This window comes from Onychostruthus taczanowskii, unplaced genomic scaffold (assembly GCF_017590055.1).
Source record: "Onychostruthus taczanowskii isolate IOZ18803 unplaced genomic scaffold, ASM1759005v1 scaffold15, whole genome shotgun sequence".
Lineage (NCBI taxonomy): Eukaryota > Metazoa > Chordata > Aves > Passeriformes > Passeridae > Onychostruthus > Onychostruthus taczanowskii.
In genome coordinates, this window is record NW_024498685.1 from 12,552,109 (window position 1) to 12,568,630 (window position 16,522).

Below are 16,522 nucleotides of genomic sequence, written 5' to 3' on the forward strand. Positions count from 1 at the left end.
ATACCCCCTCCCCCCTTTTTTCCCCCTTTTTTCCTTTTTTTTTTTCTTTTATTTTTTCTTCCCATGCTGTAGAAATACAGAGCACAAAAGAGTAGTTGACATGGTTGTTTAAGAGACTTGGGCAGCAGCTCAGAGGCAGGAGGTAACACAGTAATGGAGACTTGTGAGAGACCTGGGGTCCAAAATACACTTACCAGAGCCATCACAAAGCACTCCCAACTTAGCTACAAAATGAACCAACAAACAGAAGAGAATGCAGGATGCTTAGTACAGGATATTTGGGTTTAGCTGCTAATTATTCAGGCTAATTAGTGAAATGTAAACCTTCAGCTGGTACAGTGTGTACCCTTACCTGCAGCTGCAGAGTGTACTTGCTTAAAAAGCAAGTTTAATCCCAGATGATAGGCGTAAAACCTGTGACCCGTGTTCATTAGGAAATGGGACCTCAGGAGGAATTAGTTTCTGCACGTCTATGGTAATTGGAATGACAAGTGGCAATATATTTTATAGTTAATGGTATATCAGAGGGACTCGGTGACTGCAACTGTTACTGCACTCTACAGACTTTTACATAAATACCCAGGGTTTTAATGATGAGGATTTCAGATTGGATTGGAGAGAGTTGTGGAAATAGACACTCCTTAAGATTTTGCATAGGAAGCATGTTCCTGTACTCACTTTGACCAGATGTCCTAGTTGCAGCTGTCTGTGCATGTGCTCTTGGCTAGTTCTGCGTTAAAACTCTGTTATTTAAGTACATATTTGAGAACTATCATTTCTACTGAGCTCAGTGCACACTGAAGTCTCTGTTTAAACTCCTTGAGGTTTCACTGAGGTCAAGCTCAGCAGCGGTTCTGTCAACCTCATGAAGATTTTGCTGCTGGTTTCCCTGAAATAACAGATGTAGTTATGTGTGCTGATATGTAGTTATCTCACTAATGCATGCAAACACGGTTTGTGTTTTTACCATTTCTCTCCACAGACTTTTATTTCTAACAGCTCTCTATGTACCACCAAATGTATCTTGTAGAATTTTTTGTTTGGCCCTTAGAAGAGACCAAAAATGCACACATCTTTAAATGTAGTTTCTTCACATGTCTTTCTCCAGGATCAGAAATGCCTATCCTGCTTTTGATTTGAAGACAAATAGTGGGAAAATCTGGAGTATCACAACAAGGTTCCCAGAGCATATCCTTGGTGGAACAAAATTCAGAATCAGCATTTGGACTGATTTTTCACCACATCCTCTACTTCTTACACAACATGGTAAGTGATCGAGGTTGTGTACAGGGGAAGCACATCAGGCATGAAATGAAAGGAGAGATTCCAAGGAGGTGGGAAGAATAAAGGAGAATAATTAAGATTTGGAAGAGTTTGCTCCTGGTGTTTGTGGAGTTTCCAGGCTTGGAGATTTTTAAGGTTTTACAAGACCCTGAACAAAGTGGTCTGAATTCAGTGTTGACCCAGTTTTCAGGGAAGAGGTTATTCCCAACCTAAATGAGTCTGTCACTAATGACAATGAGAAGCTGCCACTGCTCCTGTGCATCCTGTGTCTGTGATTAATGGGAGAATCTTTAATTCCAGCTCTAGTAATTTTTATTTCTGTAACATACACAAAAGTAATAGAAATTAAAGCTTATTTCCCCCTCTCTTCCTGTACTACTTTATTAAGTCATAGTCCCTTTTTCTGTCTTTTTTTTTAATAATAATTTCTTTAGTTTTCAAGGAATTAGTTGCCTGTAACATGCTGAGTGTTAATTATCCTGAGCTTGTTTAGACTAGGCAAGCAGTAAGGTTGAAGTAGGAGGAAGAATTACTCTTTTTTGCCCCACCTAATATAAAGAATTGTTCAGTTAGGCAAGAACTTTTGGTAGAGCAAGGAAAGGAGGATAGATCTATAGAGTGGAAATGAGTGATACTAGCAAGTGTTGGAATTTTTTTTCCCCAATGAGTGACCTGTAAAAAGTGCATGTAACAATTTTAATTCAAGATTTTGTGTTGCTCTTCATCTTCAGGACTGTATAAATTCAGCCAGCAAGCACTGCAGTTTAAACATCAAACCAGATGAGGTGCTTACAATGGCAAGTTCTCAGAAGGCTAAATGATTTAAACTGGTAAAAAATATGTAATTGAAGTGTCTTTTTAAGGAAAAAAACCCCAACATTTTACGAAAAAAAATTAACATTTTTAGAAGGAGCTTTTGAATCCATTCATACATTTGTTTTTTTCCCTGGGGAAAACCAAACCAAAGCAAAAATCAAGCTATGGTGACCTTCTGTTTTATTTCAGCTTTGTTTATGTCATAACCCCCTCCCCTGGAAATGCTACCTGTTCTCTGTTGTTTTCCCATCCCCTTCAGTGGAAGACCAAATTTATCAGACATGTTTGTAGATTATGCAATTATTGTTTTCCATTTGTGATCAATTCTTCTGAAATGGACAGAGGGGAAGCATACTGGAAGTCTGGAAAACAGCTTGAAAAAACTGAAGTGGAACAAGTATTCTCAAAATTCTGAAGTGTTTCTGAACAGCAGGTTGTACAAACTGACATAGCACTTCCTAATTTAGAGGGATTATGTATATTTTTATACTGTTATGTGGCTACACATGTATTAAATAATATTTTGCAGATATAAAATACGCTGGAATATTAATTCATTTCTTTGTCATGGCTAAAAGGGTATGCATAGCGGAAACAATACCAAGTCAATATTTTGCAGATATAAAATACATTGGAATATTAATTCATTCATTGTCATGGCTAAAAGGGTATGCATAGCAGAAACAATACCAAGTAACATTCTGGAGCCTTTTTGTGTTATGAGTGGCTACAGAGTCAACTTTTGCATCATTGGAAATATACCAAAATGTTCATCAGGAAAATGAAAAAGAAAAAAGAATGCCATTTGTCTCTTCCTTTCCTCCTGGGACTATTGCTCATCTCTTCTTTCCAACTACCCAGCAAATTGCTCATTTCCTCTAAATGGACATGGATTCCATGTCAGGTAGAAGATTTGAAGCAAAATTTTAAAAACAAATAATAAAATCAAGTGTGTCTTGATCTAATTCCTCTTGATGGAGCTAGTCTGCAGCAGTTGCTAGGAATTACAGAAAAAAAAACCCTCATTTTCTCTGTTCAAGTACGTAGCCTGCAATTCTCCAGCAAGCTACTATAAATTTTCCTTGCTATCTTTATTTACAGCTGGCTGTATCACTCACGACTTAATTGTGGAGATCCTGCGTTGCACAAATCAATACCCAGCCCGGGAGGAATGCCTTCTGAGTGTTCATGGGGCTGATGAATTCTTACAAAAGTAAGTGCCTCATTAAGCCACCAGCCGTGTCAACAGAGCCACAGGGAGAGGTGGGGTGTCAGGTTCCAAACACTCCACTTGTGGAGGAATCAGAAAGACAAACTTCCACGGACACAGATTTATTCTTCAGCCTAAAAAAAAAAAAAAAAGCTTAAATTAATGTAAAAATACAATATGCAGATTGTATTTGGTATTGTATTTATAAAAATATACAGATATTAAGCAGAAAAATCATAAACTTCTCTTTCTATAGTTGTGAGAATATGCCTTAAGTGAGAAACAGTGTTGATAAGATGGTGAAGGGTTTATAATGTAGGTGTCTGCTTGTATAGAGTAGCTAAGAGTTTAGAAGTTATAACAGAAGCATATGTATGTATGTGAGACAGAAGCTATTGGACAAAAGTATCCACAGTGCAGCAGAAGTAAAGGTGATAGGTTAGATAAGCAAAATAAATTCTGTGGCAACTGTATATTGCTTTAGAAAGTTCTGTATTGGCTTATAATGGAGAAACTTCTGACTACTTTAAGCTATGTCCGACTGCTTACTCCTCTAAAATCTCAGCCTCTGAGAGTGATGTTTATCTGAGCAATGAATCGTTCTTAGCCTGGAAATAGTCCCACCCCTTCATTTCGAGTGGTGACAGTGATGCATGTGTAGTTTCTGAAACTCCTGAAACACGTGGTGCTTGTGTTCTGCAGTGCAAGGATTCAAATCCTCTTTTATGGAAGCTTTGTGCAGCTTTTAATTGTTTGACTCTGTTGACTCTTTGTCCTTCTGGTCTTTCTCATCTGTGATACAAGGATGCTGCTACCTCCACTATCTCACAGGGGTCTTACAAGCAAGTCCTCTAAGGGGGACATCACCCAAGAGTGATATTATGTATTATATTTATTTATGCAGTACTATGCAGCTGCAGAGCAGGTGGTTTTTCTTCATATGCACTTGCACAGTAGTAACAGAACAAATGAAGTCAGCACTGTGGTGCCGAATGCAGGTTAAAACCACATTAAACATACAAGCAAGTCTTTCTGAATGCACATAGTTTACAAGTAGGGAAATAAATGCACAATAAATAAATTCACATTAATCCAGGTAAGCTCTTGTGGTGATTGAAAGCACTGCTGGACTCAGCTAGTTGTTTTTTGCCCTGTGGCAGCCTAAATTCAGGTGTCAGCCAAAGTGAGCAGGTTCTGTGTTGAAGCAGCTACAGTGGAGGCACTTGTCAGCTGGGCATTGTGGACAGTGGCTCTCAGCAGAAGGGTTGGCAGTGTTCTGTGGTACTGGCACTGCAGGAATCACAGCTCATCTGTTGAAGGTGTAAAGAGTGTTAGACAAAACAGTATATGTCTGTAATTGAAAGGGAAGACTTCAGAAGCAGTCATATTTACAGTCGAGTGTAAAAATTACCTGAAGTAGCCTAGAGCAGGTCAGTTTGATTAATGAAAGCAATGCAGTTGTGAGAGCAAGTGTCACACAGTGTGAGTTAGCTTTGCTCTGTATCCATCTGGAGCACTTCTACCTTTACACAGGCTCACAGGCCAAATGCTCATATGTTCATAGTGAATTACATCTGGCAACTAAAGATGCCAAGATTGCCTCTTCAACATTTCTGGTCCGGCTCTTCCAATCTCGGTAAAGCAGGAGCTGGAACACCAAAGTGCTGTGTAAATCATTAGAACACCAAGCAGAGAGCCAGGTCATACACAGATCTGTTAGTTACAGAAGACCGGGGATTTAATTAATTTTTTTTCCAGGATGCTCTTCTGATCTCAAAGAAATTGCTAAAAAATGGAAATAATGAACCATTGTATTGAAGGCGAGCTCAGTGCAGTATGTGCTGAAGAGTTTTGTTTTCATTACTGGGGAGAATGCATCAATAGCAGACTCTAAATTCCTACACTTGTAGAATCTCTGCACGTCTCATTAGCAGTGCAACAACGTCAATAATGTTCTCAGCTTTCTTTGCTCCTCCACTGTCATTCAGAAGCTCTGAGCTGCACTAAAATTTCAGCGGCTTGTAATTCTATATTGTGCTGTTAAATTCAGCTCCCTTTTTTCTGCCTCTTCAACGGATCTGAAATTTGAAACCCCAGACCCTAAGGATCCCTTGGGTAGTTTAACAGGGCCTGAGGAGTTGCCTCAGGGTGAAATTTTTCTTATGTGTGGGCTATCTTCAAGTGCAAATTGGTTTCCTCCCAATATTGCTAAGAGTGATTTGATGCACTTGGTGCGCAGTTCTTCCCCAGAAAAATATTTGGAGTCAGTTCACGGATGAATTCCAGCAGAAGTTCCCCAAGTTCAAACTTGGCAAAGGGAATAAATATTCTGCTGCTCCTGCTGTACTGTAATCCAGAAAAAAAACACCTAAAGTGAAGCCAAGAAGGTGATTTGATGAATTGTTCTCCGAGCAGAGTGCTTTAGTGAAGCAGACAGCTTTGTCAGGGTTTGTCAAAAGCTTTCATTTACTGTTATATTGGATTGTATTAATGAGCACTTCACCCCACCTCCTGCAGAAGCACCTGAAAGACTTGATGATTTTTAGAATCCATTTAGCTTTGAATGAGAGGGGGAATTAAAAACACTTCTGTGCTAATGACCATTACACCCCGCACCAGCAGATTTCACCGTCCATCACTCCCTTCCTACGCACAGATCCTTGGGCTCACATCCTGCCTGACTCATGAGTAGAGCATCAGATTTCAAACACCCAAAATTTAAAGATATCAGAAGATGGCATATAGACTGCAGGCCAGTCTGTAATTAATAGAGCCATCTGTAGAATTCTGATTTGGAATCTCTTTTGTTTTGTGGTCTTTTTACTGTGGGAAACCTGGCCTCACTGCAACCTGCAGGTTTTCTTTTTTATCTTATCAAACAAACCTAGATCAGCCTTCAAATCTTGCTCTCACACTTTCCTATCTTTCCTTTATGATTTTCCTTATGATTTTATGATGCCTTTCATGAAAAATATTATATAAAAGTAAATTAAATTGTGCTTAAACACCTTGTGTCAACTCCTGGCTCCTAATGCCAGCAGTTAGCCAAAACCAACCCTTCTCATCTGTCAGCAATGAATCAATCCTCTATTTTTGGAAAAACAGGCCATAATCTCAGGTCATCCTGAAATGCCTAATTAAACAAAACATATGAGTGTATATAAGAACGTGGACGTTTAAAACAAAGTCTTTATTATTTTATTGATGTGTGTACTAGCAATAGGTTGCAGTAATGTAGATCACAAAAGGAATGTAGTACCAAAATTCCTGTAAGCTTTATTTCTAAATATCCTTTTATTCTAAGCTGTCAAGAGTATTTAAAGTTCCATCCACACCCTCACATGGTATAATTTGCACAGCTACCTTATTGCTTTGCAGTTCAGCCACCACAGTGAGCAGGGGAATGGAATTGAAAAATCTAAATGCTTATCTTTTCTTCTAACATGCTTGCCTGTGACCTTATTGATGACATTTTTTGTCTTACTAATTCTGTTCTCTGGGAATTGAAACCTAAATAAAAATTGGTTTTCACTCAAAGTGAGGTTTAAGCTATTAATTATAGACTGATGTAGACATAATCATGCAGATTGAAATCATGAGAAGCAAGCACCTTTGGATGAATATGCTCTTTGTGAAAAGTAAACTTAATTTTCTCTTGTCACTGCAGATTAAATTTCTCATTCAGAGATGCTACTAGCTGAGTTACTTTAAAAAAATAGTCTGATTGAGCTGTATGAAGATTTGTAGCTTATAGCACATCAGAGAACCTTGTTGTGGGGAAGCAAGCAGTGAGGGAGTCTCAAATGATGGGGATTTTCCCTTTCTTATATGTAGATATTTTGTGAGCCCACAGACAAGTCACTTGGACTGGTCATTGCCACGTCTCCTGAAGATAGATTGCATTTCTCTTCATGGCATTTTCATCAGAGCTATGTTCTCCATGTAATTTCAGCAAAAAAATAAGGGGAGAAAGGCTGAGTTAACCAGGTTGTAACACTTCCATTTTTGTTGCCTTTACAGAGCTCAGAGTGCTATAAACCAGTTACTAATAATCATGTTATCCTCCAAAGGGGATATATCATTTTTATCTCAGTAGTACTGGTATGGTAGCAAATCTGCCTGGGGTACAGCTAAAAGCTACTTTGTCAATCTGTGGCAAAGCTACACTTCTATTTCTTGTAGCACACTTTTCATCTAGACCAGGTTTCCACATTATTTTGTTGAGGCATTAATCCATTTTGTCTAGTCCCTTGTGTAACTACAGCTGTCAAAACTTTTCTCTTTGTATTTGTGCAAATTAAATCTATTCATTAGGTCAATTGCATGGCCACTTCTGCTTACAGTGTTTCAGGCAGCATTGCTGTGTCAATAAAGACTTTGCTGATGGATATTATCTGCTTGACACAGCAGAAGCTAACACAAACCACTAATGTAAAAACAGTTATAACAACAAAATTAAGTTTCTCTTGCTGTAGCTTGTTTTGCCTGGAAGCATGGTGACATGGAAAAAATTGTACTTGGAAGAGACAGTTTTTATAGATCTGTGGTTCAAGATTGTTACTTCCTAGGAGGGTACAGGTCCTCTGTATTTGTCTAGCTGTAGCAGTTCCAGTCACTGGCCTTGCAACAGGAATCTGTATCCTGGAGGAATCACGAAAAGGTGGCTCAGGACTCATGGATGTCTCTAATATTCTCATTATTTTGCCTGTCCACAGGCTGGAGGTGAGGCAGAATGAAAAGAGGAGGAGTCATAGTGAGGCATTAAGTAAAAAATGCATTGGGGTAGTTCTAAAATGTTAAGGAAACTTCCCATCCTGACCAGTTATGGGGTTCTCTGGCAGTCACACTCCTTTCATTGTGAAAATCTGCATCTGTACATGGACTGCTGCCCTTTCCCACCACCCAGAGCACCATCTGCAGCTTGCACTGCTCTAAATGTGTTCCTCAGCAAGAGGGGATAAAGAGTTTATCATTTCAGTGATGAGGCAAACACGATAGGATGAAATGAGGAGAGGAAAAACATTCAGGAAAGCTGTGGATAGGCAGAACACAGAGATGAGAGGAGGAGGAACAGAAGAGAACTCATGCATTGGTACAGTCCCAGGAGCTGGGAATTGGCCACTTGAGCTTTGGAAAGGGATTTGAGAAGGGTTTAGCTATAACAGGGATATGCTTTGCACCAGTATGTGTATTTCACTGTGTTCTGGTGATTCACTTCTGTGCTCGTGTTCACTTCTCCTACTCTTACATTTGTACTTTCTGCTCTTGAAATCTGGAAATTTTGCAGCTCCATAGAGGTGTTATCAAAGGTGATCCTTGCTTCAGGTATTTGCATCAGGTGGAAATGAGTTTGTTCCTTGTGATGTTTAATATGTTTGTTTAAAAAAAGAATCCTATATATACATTTAAAGCTTTTTTAACCTCAGTGATGAGTCTGTATTTTACTTAGCTACAGTGTAGTGTGAGAGCAGAACGTTTACAAGATTTTTCAGTTCCCTGTGTATGTGCTGAATGGCATTTCAATTTATCCATTGATTTATGCTGAAGACTTCTGCTGCCATGTGAGAGGAGTCTCATCTAAGTCACATTTGCCATGATTTATTCATAGGGGTGAGCATTTTGGTTTTGTTTTTTTTTTTAAACTAAATCCAGCTCTTTTTATTCAGACATTCTATCAAAAACCCTTTTAGGTAGAAATACGGTTTACATTTAAACCAAGTTTTTCAAGCCAAAAAAAATAAAAAATCATCTTTCCTTCGTGGCCCAGGGAGTTCTGAAACAACTTGCCATGCTGTAAAACTGTATAAATATGGGATATCCATTTTTGTGCTTCTGTGGTTGAAGGCTCAATAAAGCCTTCTGAATCTAATTGAACTAACACCAAAGTTGTAACTGATGATGCATACTAACTTGTTTTGGTGATGAATTTACCTTTGTAAAAATCATTGTTGTTTTTCCATTAATCCCAAAGGATTTTTTTCAAATGTAAAAAGATCTTTGCCTCAACCCTGAAATATTTCTTGAATTATTTCACCTATTTAAAACAAGATGTGAAGGGCAAAAGAAATAAATTCCTTTTGTTCCAAGTGATTTTAAGAGTGACAAACCAAGGCTGTGTTCTAATATAGAAAAGGTTGGCAAGAGTGGTAAACAGAAAGAGGCAAAGATTAAGGAATTCCCCTGTCATGGGCTGCTGGATCATCTTTGACCAGCAGCTTAGTTTGTAGGGTCCCTGCCAGCTGAGTGAGTCTGATCTTAGCTGGTGCATGATTTGAGAAAGGAAAAAAAAATGAACCTTGCTTTTGCCACCTCTGTGTGAGATGCACAGGGTGAAAACTTAGACTTCTTTGAGAACCAAGGGTCACCTGCCTTGATGGATGTGGTTTCCAGACCTATAGCTGATATTTGATTTTTGAGTTGGGTGTCAGACACTGCAAGTCATTCTGCAGTGGTGCATTCATAACCAGGATACTGCACTGCTTGGCTTTGAAGAATATGCATAAATAATCTCAAAGTTTGGGAGCACATGCAGCTTGTCAAGGATATTTTCTGTGTCCTTGTTTTATCATTCAGAACTTAATGGTCAGTGATACAACTAAGCAATTATTATTTGTTTTACTAGAAAACATGCCAGAACCATAAATTTCCATGAAAGCAGGTGCCAAGAACTTGGTTTGTATTATTCAGTCTTCTTTGCACTTAGAATTTAAACTACTAGTGCTTTTAGGAGAGGTAGCAAGGATAAAAGCAGGAAGTGGCAAGCAGAAATAACCATTTATTTGTTGTTTTCCCCCAAACTGCAGCAACTGTACTTTGGGAAGACATGAAAGTCTCCGCAAGGCAAGCACCTGCATTCAGCTTCGCCTGCACCACGCTGGTCACTTGGAGCACAGCTTGGCTAGAACAGTAAGTAACTTTCTTTTCTTCCCCTTTCCTTCAGCATCCCCGAAGGAAAGAAATTCCACCACTCCTTTTACTTAGCAACCTGCTGTAATAATCAAAGAGGGATCATTTGCTTTCCTGAGAACGCATATATTATTGCTGAACTGCAGTTGGAGTGTCCTGGGGAACATTTGTGCTTTGCTCCTTTACTTACATCCAATGAAGAACTGTAGAGAACACACAACTGAAAAAGACCAAGGGTTACTTTTTCAGGAAAAAAAGAAATCAGTTTTGTCAGAATTTAATCCTGTTTTATTTCAGGTGGTGAGAGAATTCTTACTTTTGATTTACTTCCAGCCCAAAGTTTGCAGTCCAGCAGCAGCTCTGCTCTGGGCAGTGTTCACTGGCAGTGAGTTGTCTCTGTTCACAGATATTGCCAATTACCTGCTTTGCATGGCTCTGGTAATAGCCTGAGTCTCTCAGTGTGTGTCAGATGGCAGATGTCTAGCAAAAAAGGGTAGGGGCTTTCTTTTCATGTCATGTTTTGTCAGAAGGAAAACGTAAGTGAAACATCAAGCTCAGTAGAGTGTCTTACCTGGACAATTAAAAAAGAAATATGATGAGGTCAAATATATATATATATATGTGTGTGTAATATTTAGAGATAGATAAATAGAGATGTTTAGCATTTTAATTGGTTTATAGATAAAAAAGTTGTTTACCTTCTCTAGGTCAGTGTCTACTGCTATAGATCTTCAAAACTGGAACCCAATTATGTGTTGAGCAGTCTCTTAGGAAAATTCAAATCTTGTTTCTGTGCTAAGGAAGCCCAACTCTACACCAAGAGCACCTGGAGGCTGCCTTCATGACTTGTGCTTACCTTACATAACACTGCTGAATTCAGGCTGCATAGTTAAAAATATCTGGTTGTACATGCAAGTTACTATTATGTTTAATAATTTAAGTGGGTATTTACAAGTAATAAGTGACTCTTTTTCTTAACCAGACACTTTTTGAACTTTGGCCAATAACTAAATGTTCACAATTCCTTTGTAAAACAAACAAAAAGGTGAATACTTGCTTTCTTTCCTTTTGTGGGAAGCTGTCACTCTGCTGTGAAGTACTCAGAGCAGGAAATTTTCTTCAGCTGAGCAATTACAAGCAAGAAATTGGCCAGGGTCTTTACAAAAAATCACAGTTCTTTCAGTTAGTTGGTGATCTTTAATTAGATTTTGGGTTTTTTAAGACATGAAATTTATCAGCTTTAGCACTTTCTGAAATTCTAGGGAATGCTCTGCCTGTCCCATTTTCTTCAGAGTTTCAGGATTTCAGATATCCCCACATTCTGATCATCTCAGGAAAGCATTAATCTTCATAGCGAACAGGCAGCAAAGAATACTTACAGGTTTCTAACAAGAGCCTCACTTGCTTCCAGAAAAGGATTTTTCAACTAAAGCAGACAGGAAGTGATATTTCCTGAGAGTTCAAACCCCTCTTTTTTTCTATACATATCAGTGTTAGTATTTTGCCAGACATAATGATTTGAGAGTTCATCTTGTGAACATAATCACAGATGAGGGAAGTCAGAGGCTTGTCATGATGACAAGGCGGAGACTCTTCCATTATTTAAATATTTGTGGCTTTCTATAGGGATTGTGTAATTCAGGCCATTAGAGAACATTCAGCATCTCAAAGAATTTGTGGACCCTTCAGTTAGGGTTTAAGTGGGAAGGGTGACATTTTAAGAACTGAAAGTGAATTACTGATCACCCCTTTACAGGGACAGGCACAGCTCTGAAAGCTTCAGGCCATGAAGTTATTTCATGTTACTAATAATAGCAAAGAGCATGAGGAGCCCTTGAGGTGGAATAAGTCACAGACACAGTTTTCCCCCAGCCCCAGGGCATGCTCATGACAGGGCACTGGTACAAAAAGGAGAGGTTCTGCTTGCAGCCAGCAAGTCCATCAGGACCAGAAAGAAAAACCTAACAGAAGAGGCAGAGTGCCTTGAAAGCTGCAGTGTTTCACTCTAGACCTTGTCCTATACATTTCTTTAGGTGTACTGAAACCTGCTTGAGCCACGCTGAATTCACGGATCTGATGTAGTCTACACTGACCTTACAGTTAGTTTTGTTGCTGCTGTTAGGTAAAACACATGTCTGTAAAATGCATTGGAAAGTCACACTCAGTTAGGTTGTGGAAAAAAATTTCCTTCCCTCAGAATTCCTATAGAAAGATGCAAAAATTATGCTTTTAAAAACCAAAATAAGCAGAAACTTTGGGACTTCTAAGATTCTTCAGCTGTCTCAAACACTTATGCACATACCCAGCTACTGTTTATTTTTTGTGAAATTATGTGCTCTTGAGGAGAACTTCACCTCTGATCTAAATGATCCTTCTAAATTTTGAAATATGGAATATGTTTCACTATAGAAGTCTCCATTAAGTTTGTAGTTCAACTAGTGTCAAAGAGGCAACATCTTGACAGATCTTGTATATAAGAATCACCCACATGTAATCAGATAATAAACAATTCACATAAACCCCCCTGTTGCTGTAGTCCATCCAATTCTCTTTGGATCCTGTCAATCACGCAGATGTGATTCTTTACAGGCTGGGTGGTCAAACATAGGAAATGGGTTCCCAGAAAGGCTGCTGGTGCCTCGTGTCTGTCAGTCCCTCAGGAAGAGGCATTGGGACAATGTCCTCAATGTCCTTTGTAATGAGCTTTTCATTCACGGGCAGCCCTGATGAGGTGAGGTAGTTGGACTACATGAAAATTATAGGTCCCCACCAGCTAAACTATGTCCTCTCTCTCCTTTCATTGACATCCTGTTACATTTCCTTGTGCCCTTCTTGTAAATCCAAATGACATTGACTAACTTCCAGTCAGCTGGGACCTCCTTAGACTTTGGAAGAGGATTGAGAGGATCCAGCCATGAGATCCTTTAGTGCTCTGCAGTGAATCCCACTGAGGCCTTGTGGACCCAGAAACATTCTTTGGTCACGAAATGCACAAATTGAGAGGATCCAGCCATGAGATCAGCTAGGTCCTTTAGTGCTCTGCAGTGAATTTCTGAGGCCTTGTGGACCCAGAAACATTCTTTGGTCACGAAATGCACACTCTGGAATGAACCGTACAGTTTATTGGATGAAGCACAAGAGGGGATGCTGAGAAGCCGAAGTCATTCAGTGCCATTTTGTGGTTCCAGAGGAGCAGCAGCAGGGCCAGCTGGACTCTCACCTTCTCTCAGTGGGGTCACCTCGTGTGAGGCTGCGGGAGCCTGCTGGGAATGGGTTCTGGAGGGCCCTGGAGCTGCTTCCTGCCTCTGGGTGCTCTCAGTGTCCACAGGCCTGCTTCTGGCAGCCCAGCGCTGCTGCTGCTCTTGCATTGCCCACAGCATGGCCTCCATCACGGCCTGCAAGTCCCTCTCGGCGTCCCCCCTCCTGTGCGGGCGGGCGGCCGGGCCCACGGCGCACTCGCTGTAGTCGCCGTCCCCTCGCACGGAGTGCAGCAGCTGCTCCATGGGCTGCCGGCACACGGGGCAGCTGGCCCTGGCCCTGGCCCACTGCTGGATGCAGCCGAGGCAGAACTTGTGCATGCAGTAGGTGACGAAGGCCGGCCTCCTCATGGGGCCCAGGCAGATGGGGCACTGCACGTCCTCTGCGGCCTGCGGCACTGCTGCCTGCGCTCGGCCAGAGCTGCTCTGCCCCGTGTCTTCCTTGGCAGTGGATGCCATGTCCTGCCAGGGGATGTGTGCAGAGTGCTGGAGCTCGGCTGGCACGAGGGGCTTGCTCAGGGTGTTGAGCTGCTCTTGCCAGTGCTGGAGCACCGGGTGTCACACCAGCAAAGGGCCCACCCTGGGGATGAATGGTGGAAATGCCCAGGTCTTTCAAGAGGGAAACCTCCCGGCACTGAGTGTCACACGAGCAAAGGGACAAGGGCTGAATGGTGGAAATGTCCAGGTCTTTCAAGAGGGGAGCAAAGGGGCTACCCTGGGGATAAATGGTGGAAATGCCCAAGTCCTTCAAGAGGGAAAGCCTCCCAGCACTGAGTGTCACACGAGCAAAGGGACAAAGGCTGAATGGTGGCAATGCCCACATCCTTCAAGAGGAAAAGCCTCCCAGCTGCACTGGGTGTCGCACAAGCAAAGGGACAGGGCCTACCCTGTGGGTAAATGGTGGAAATGTCCAGGTCTTTCAAGAGGGAAAGCCTCCCAGCACTGAGTGTCACACAAGCACAGGGACAGGGGTGCCCTGAGGGTGTGAATGGTGGAAATTCCCAGAGGAAAAGCCTCCCAGCTGCCCAGGGGGAGATTTGCCCTCCCAGTCCCCCTCTGCTGCTGAGAGTGCACCTCCTGGGTGTTCACACTGCCTGGATGTGCTAGGGCTGGGAGCAATCCTGGGCTGACCCAGCTGGCACAGAATGTTGGGTCATCTGTGACATTGTAGCCCATTGTTAGATTAATCCATTGTCAGATTGGATCCATAATTGGTGATTTGTAATCCAGCTGTTGCACTAGATGATTGCTCTAGATCCCTGGCAAATGACTGTGTTCCTTTCTCTTCTCCCCTTCTTTCTTTTCCTTTACTCTGGGATGAATCCCACCAAGGCTCTGTATGACTTAAGAACATTCAACTGCTGCAGCTGAACCCTTACAATTCCAGTGTCTGCAAAGGGCAGATCACTGTTGCTGTAGCTGTGCTCCTCCAGCTGAGAGGGCTGGGAAGCCCCAGGTTTATCAATAGCATTAAAAACGAGGCAAAACAAGCCCTAAAGTCCTCTGCTTTTTCTGTGCAACCGTTTGCCAGTGGGACCATCTTCATCAATGAACATGTTTTCTTTGGACACCCACTTGTTACTGACATACTTAATAAAATACCTTATTTTCTGGCACAGCAAAAGCTGGTGGAAAAAATACCCAGATCCCTCAAGTGGCCAAGCCTCTCAGCTGCCCAGGGTGATGCTTCCCCTTACAGCTCACCTCTAAGTGTGCACCATCTCTCCCTCTGGCCCACCTCAGTGTGAAACCAAAGCAGAATTGATGTATGCCCTAGGCCACGTTGCCTGTCTTCTTCATGTTTGCCATGTAGGCAGGGCACTGAAATATCCCACTGCCTCCACTCTCCCTGCCTGCATGCAAGCACATCCTGTTCCCCCACTGAATCTAATTTAAAGTTCTATTTCTAAATCCAGCTAGCTTGGTTTCCTGAACACTCTTGGCCCAACTGGTACCTGTATAGTGTCACCCAGCGTAACATAAAATATTCACCAAATAAAATTTCAGATCAAAACATCCTGAACATGATTGAGAACTTTCTGACTTTGGAAAATACCATGTTAATGTCTCCAATATTCTTCTTTATCAGAGTAATGCATCTCACCATACACCTCTCTTCCACAGTGTGTGGATGACCAAAGAAGGTTCTGTGTGAATGAGCTGTTAGAAGACACTTGTGCCTGGAGACTGATTCGGTAAGCTGCTCTTCAGCAGTATTTATGTTTGTAATTGTTCATATTTCTAGGAAGCTTCCTTGCACCAAAGGACAATTCTGGGAACTACTGGGGACAGGAATGATACCAATGAGAAAGACAATTGGTTCAATATTTCAATAGTTCAGACTTTTTCTTTTCTAGACCTTAGTTGTTGCTTAGCAAAAATCAATGTTTTTTGGATCCATGTAATTTTTCCCCATTGTCTTCTTTTCGTGTTACTGAAGTTTTCATTGAAGGTTTCATTTTTTTCCCAAAGATTCCCATGATTGAAGGTGTCAAAATCTTCACGTGTATGTTGCCGTTAGAGAAGTTTTGACATTAAATATTGTAAAAGCACTAGGTTTGCTGTTCATTAGAACTATATTTTCAGAGTTCAGTGATCTTTAAACTTTTGTTAAATTTTTTTTGTTTTATTTTTTAATGGAGACTAACTATGATGATCCTTTAACTTAGCAGTCAAAATGAAGGTGATTGTAAAGCCAGTCTGTGATGGACAAACACAAAATGAGATAGATTCCTCATTCATTTTTAATTATACTCCATTTAGATAAATTCTAATTTTAGGTAAAGAAGCTGTTGACATTTTTTATGTTTTTCATCACTGTGTTATAAAGTACTTTGCCAACAATAGTAGATTTAAATGACACACCTGTCATTTGGGAGATGGAGGGAAACAGAGGGGTAGTGACTCATTTGAGAGGGGTACCTGGTGCTTACTGAGGACCCATCTGGCTTCCTAGGAGCATGGCCCAAATTTCCATTCTGGTCCTTGCTCTAAAGATCTCAGTAGAAAACATGTATTTTACAGATGGCAAGTATATGAAATTTAGTAG

The 16,522-nt window shown here is 40.9% G+C and overlaps 1 protein-coding gene across 1 annotated transcript in view; it reads left to right on the forward strand.

Moving 5' to 3' along the window:
* PIK3C2G (phosphatidylinositol-4-phosphate 3-kinase catalytic subunit type 2 gamma) overlaps nucleotides 1–16,522 on the forward strand; it is a 186,195-nt gene that overhangs the window by 8,245 nt on the left and 161,428 nt on the right. Inside the window, 4 exon segments of the mRNA XM_041398704.1 lie at nucleotides 1,109–1,266; nucleotides 3,202–3,313; nucleotides 10,114–10,216; nucleotides 15,598–15,672. Of these exon segments, the coding sequence (XP_041254638.1) occupies nucleotides 1,109–1,266; nucleotides 3,202–3,313; nucleotides 10,114–10,216; nucleotides 15,598–15,672 (448 nt within the window).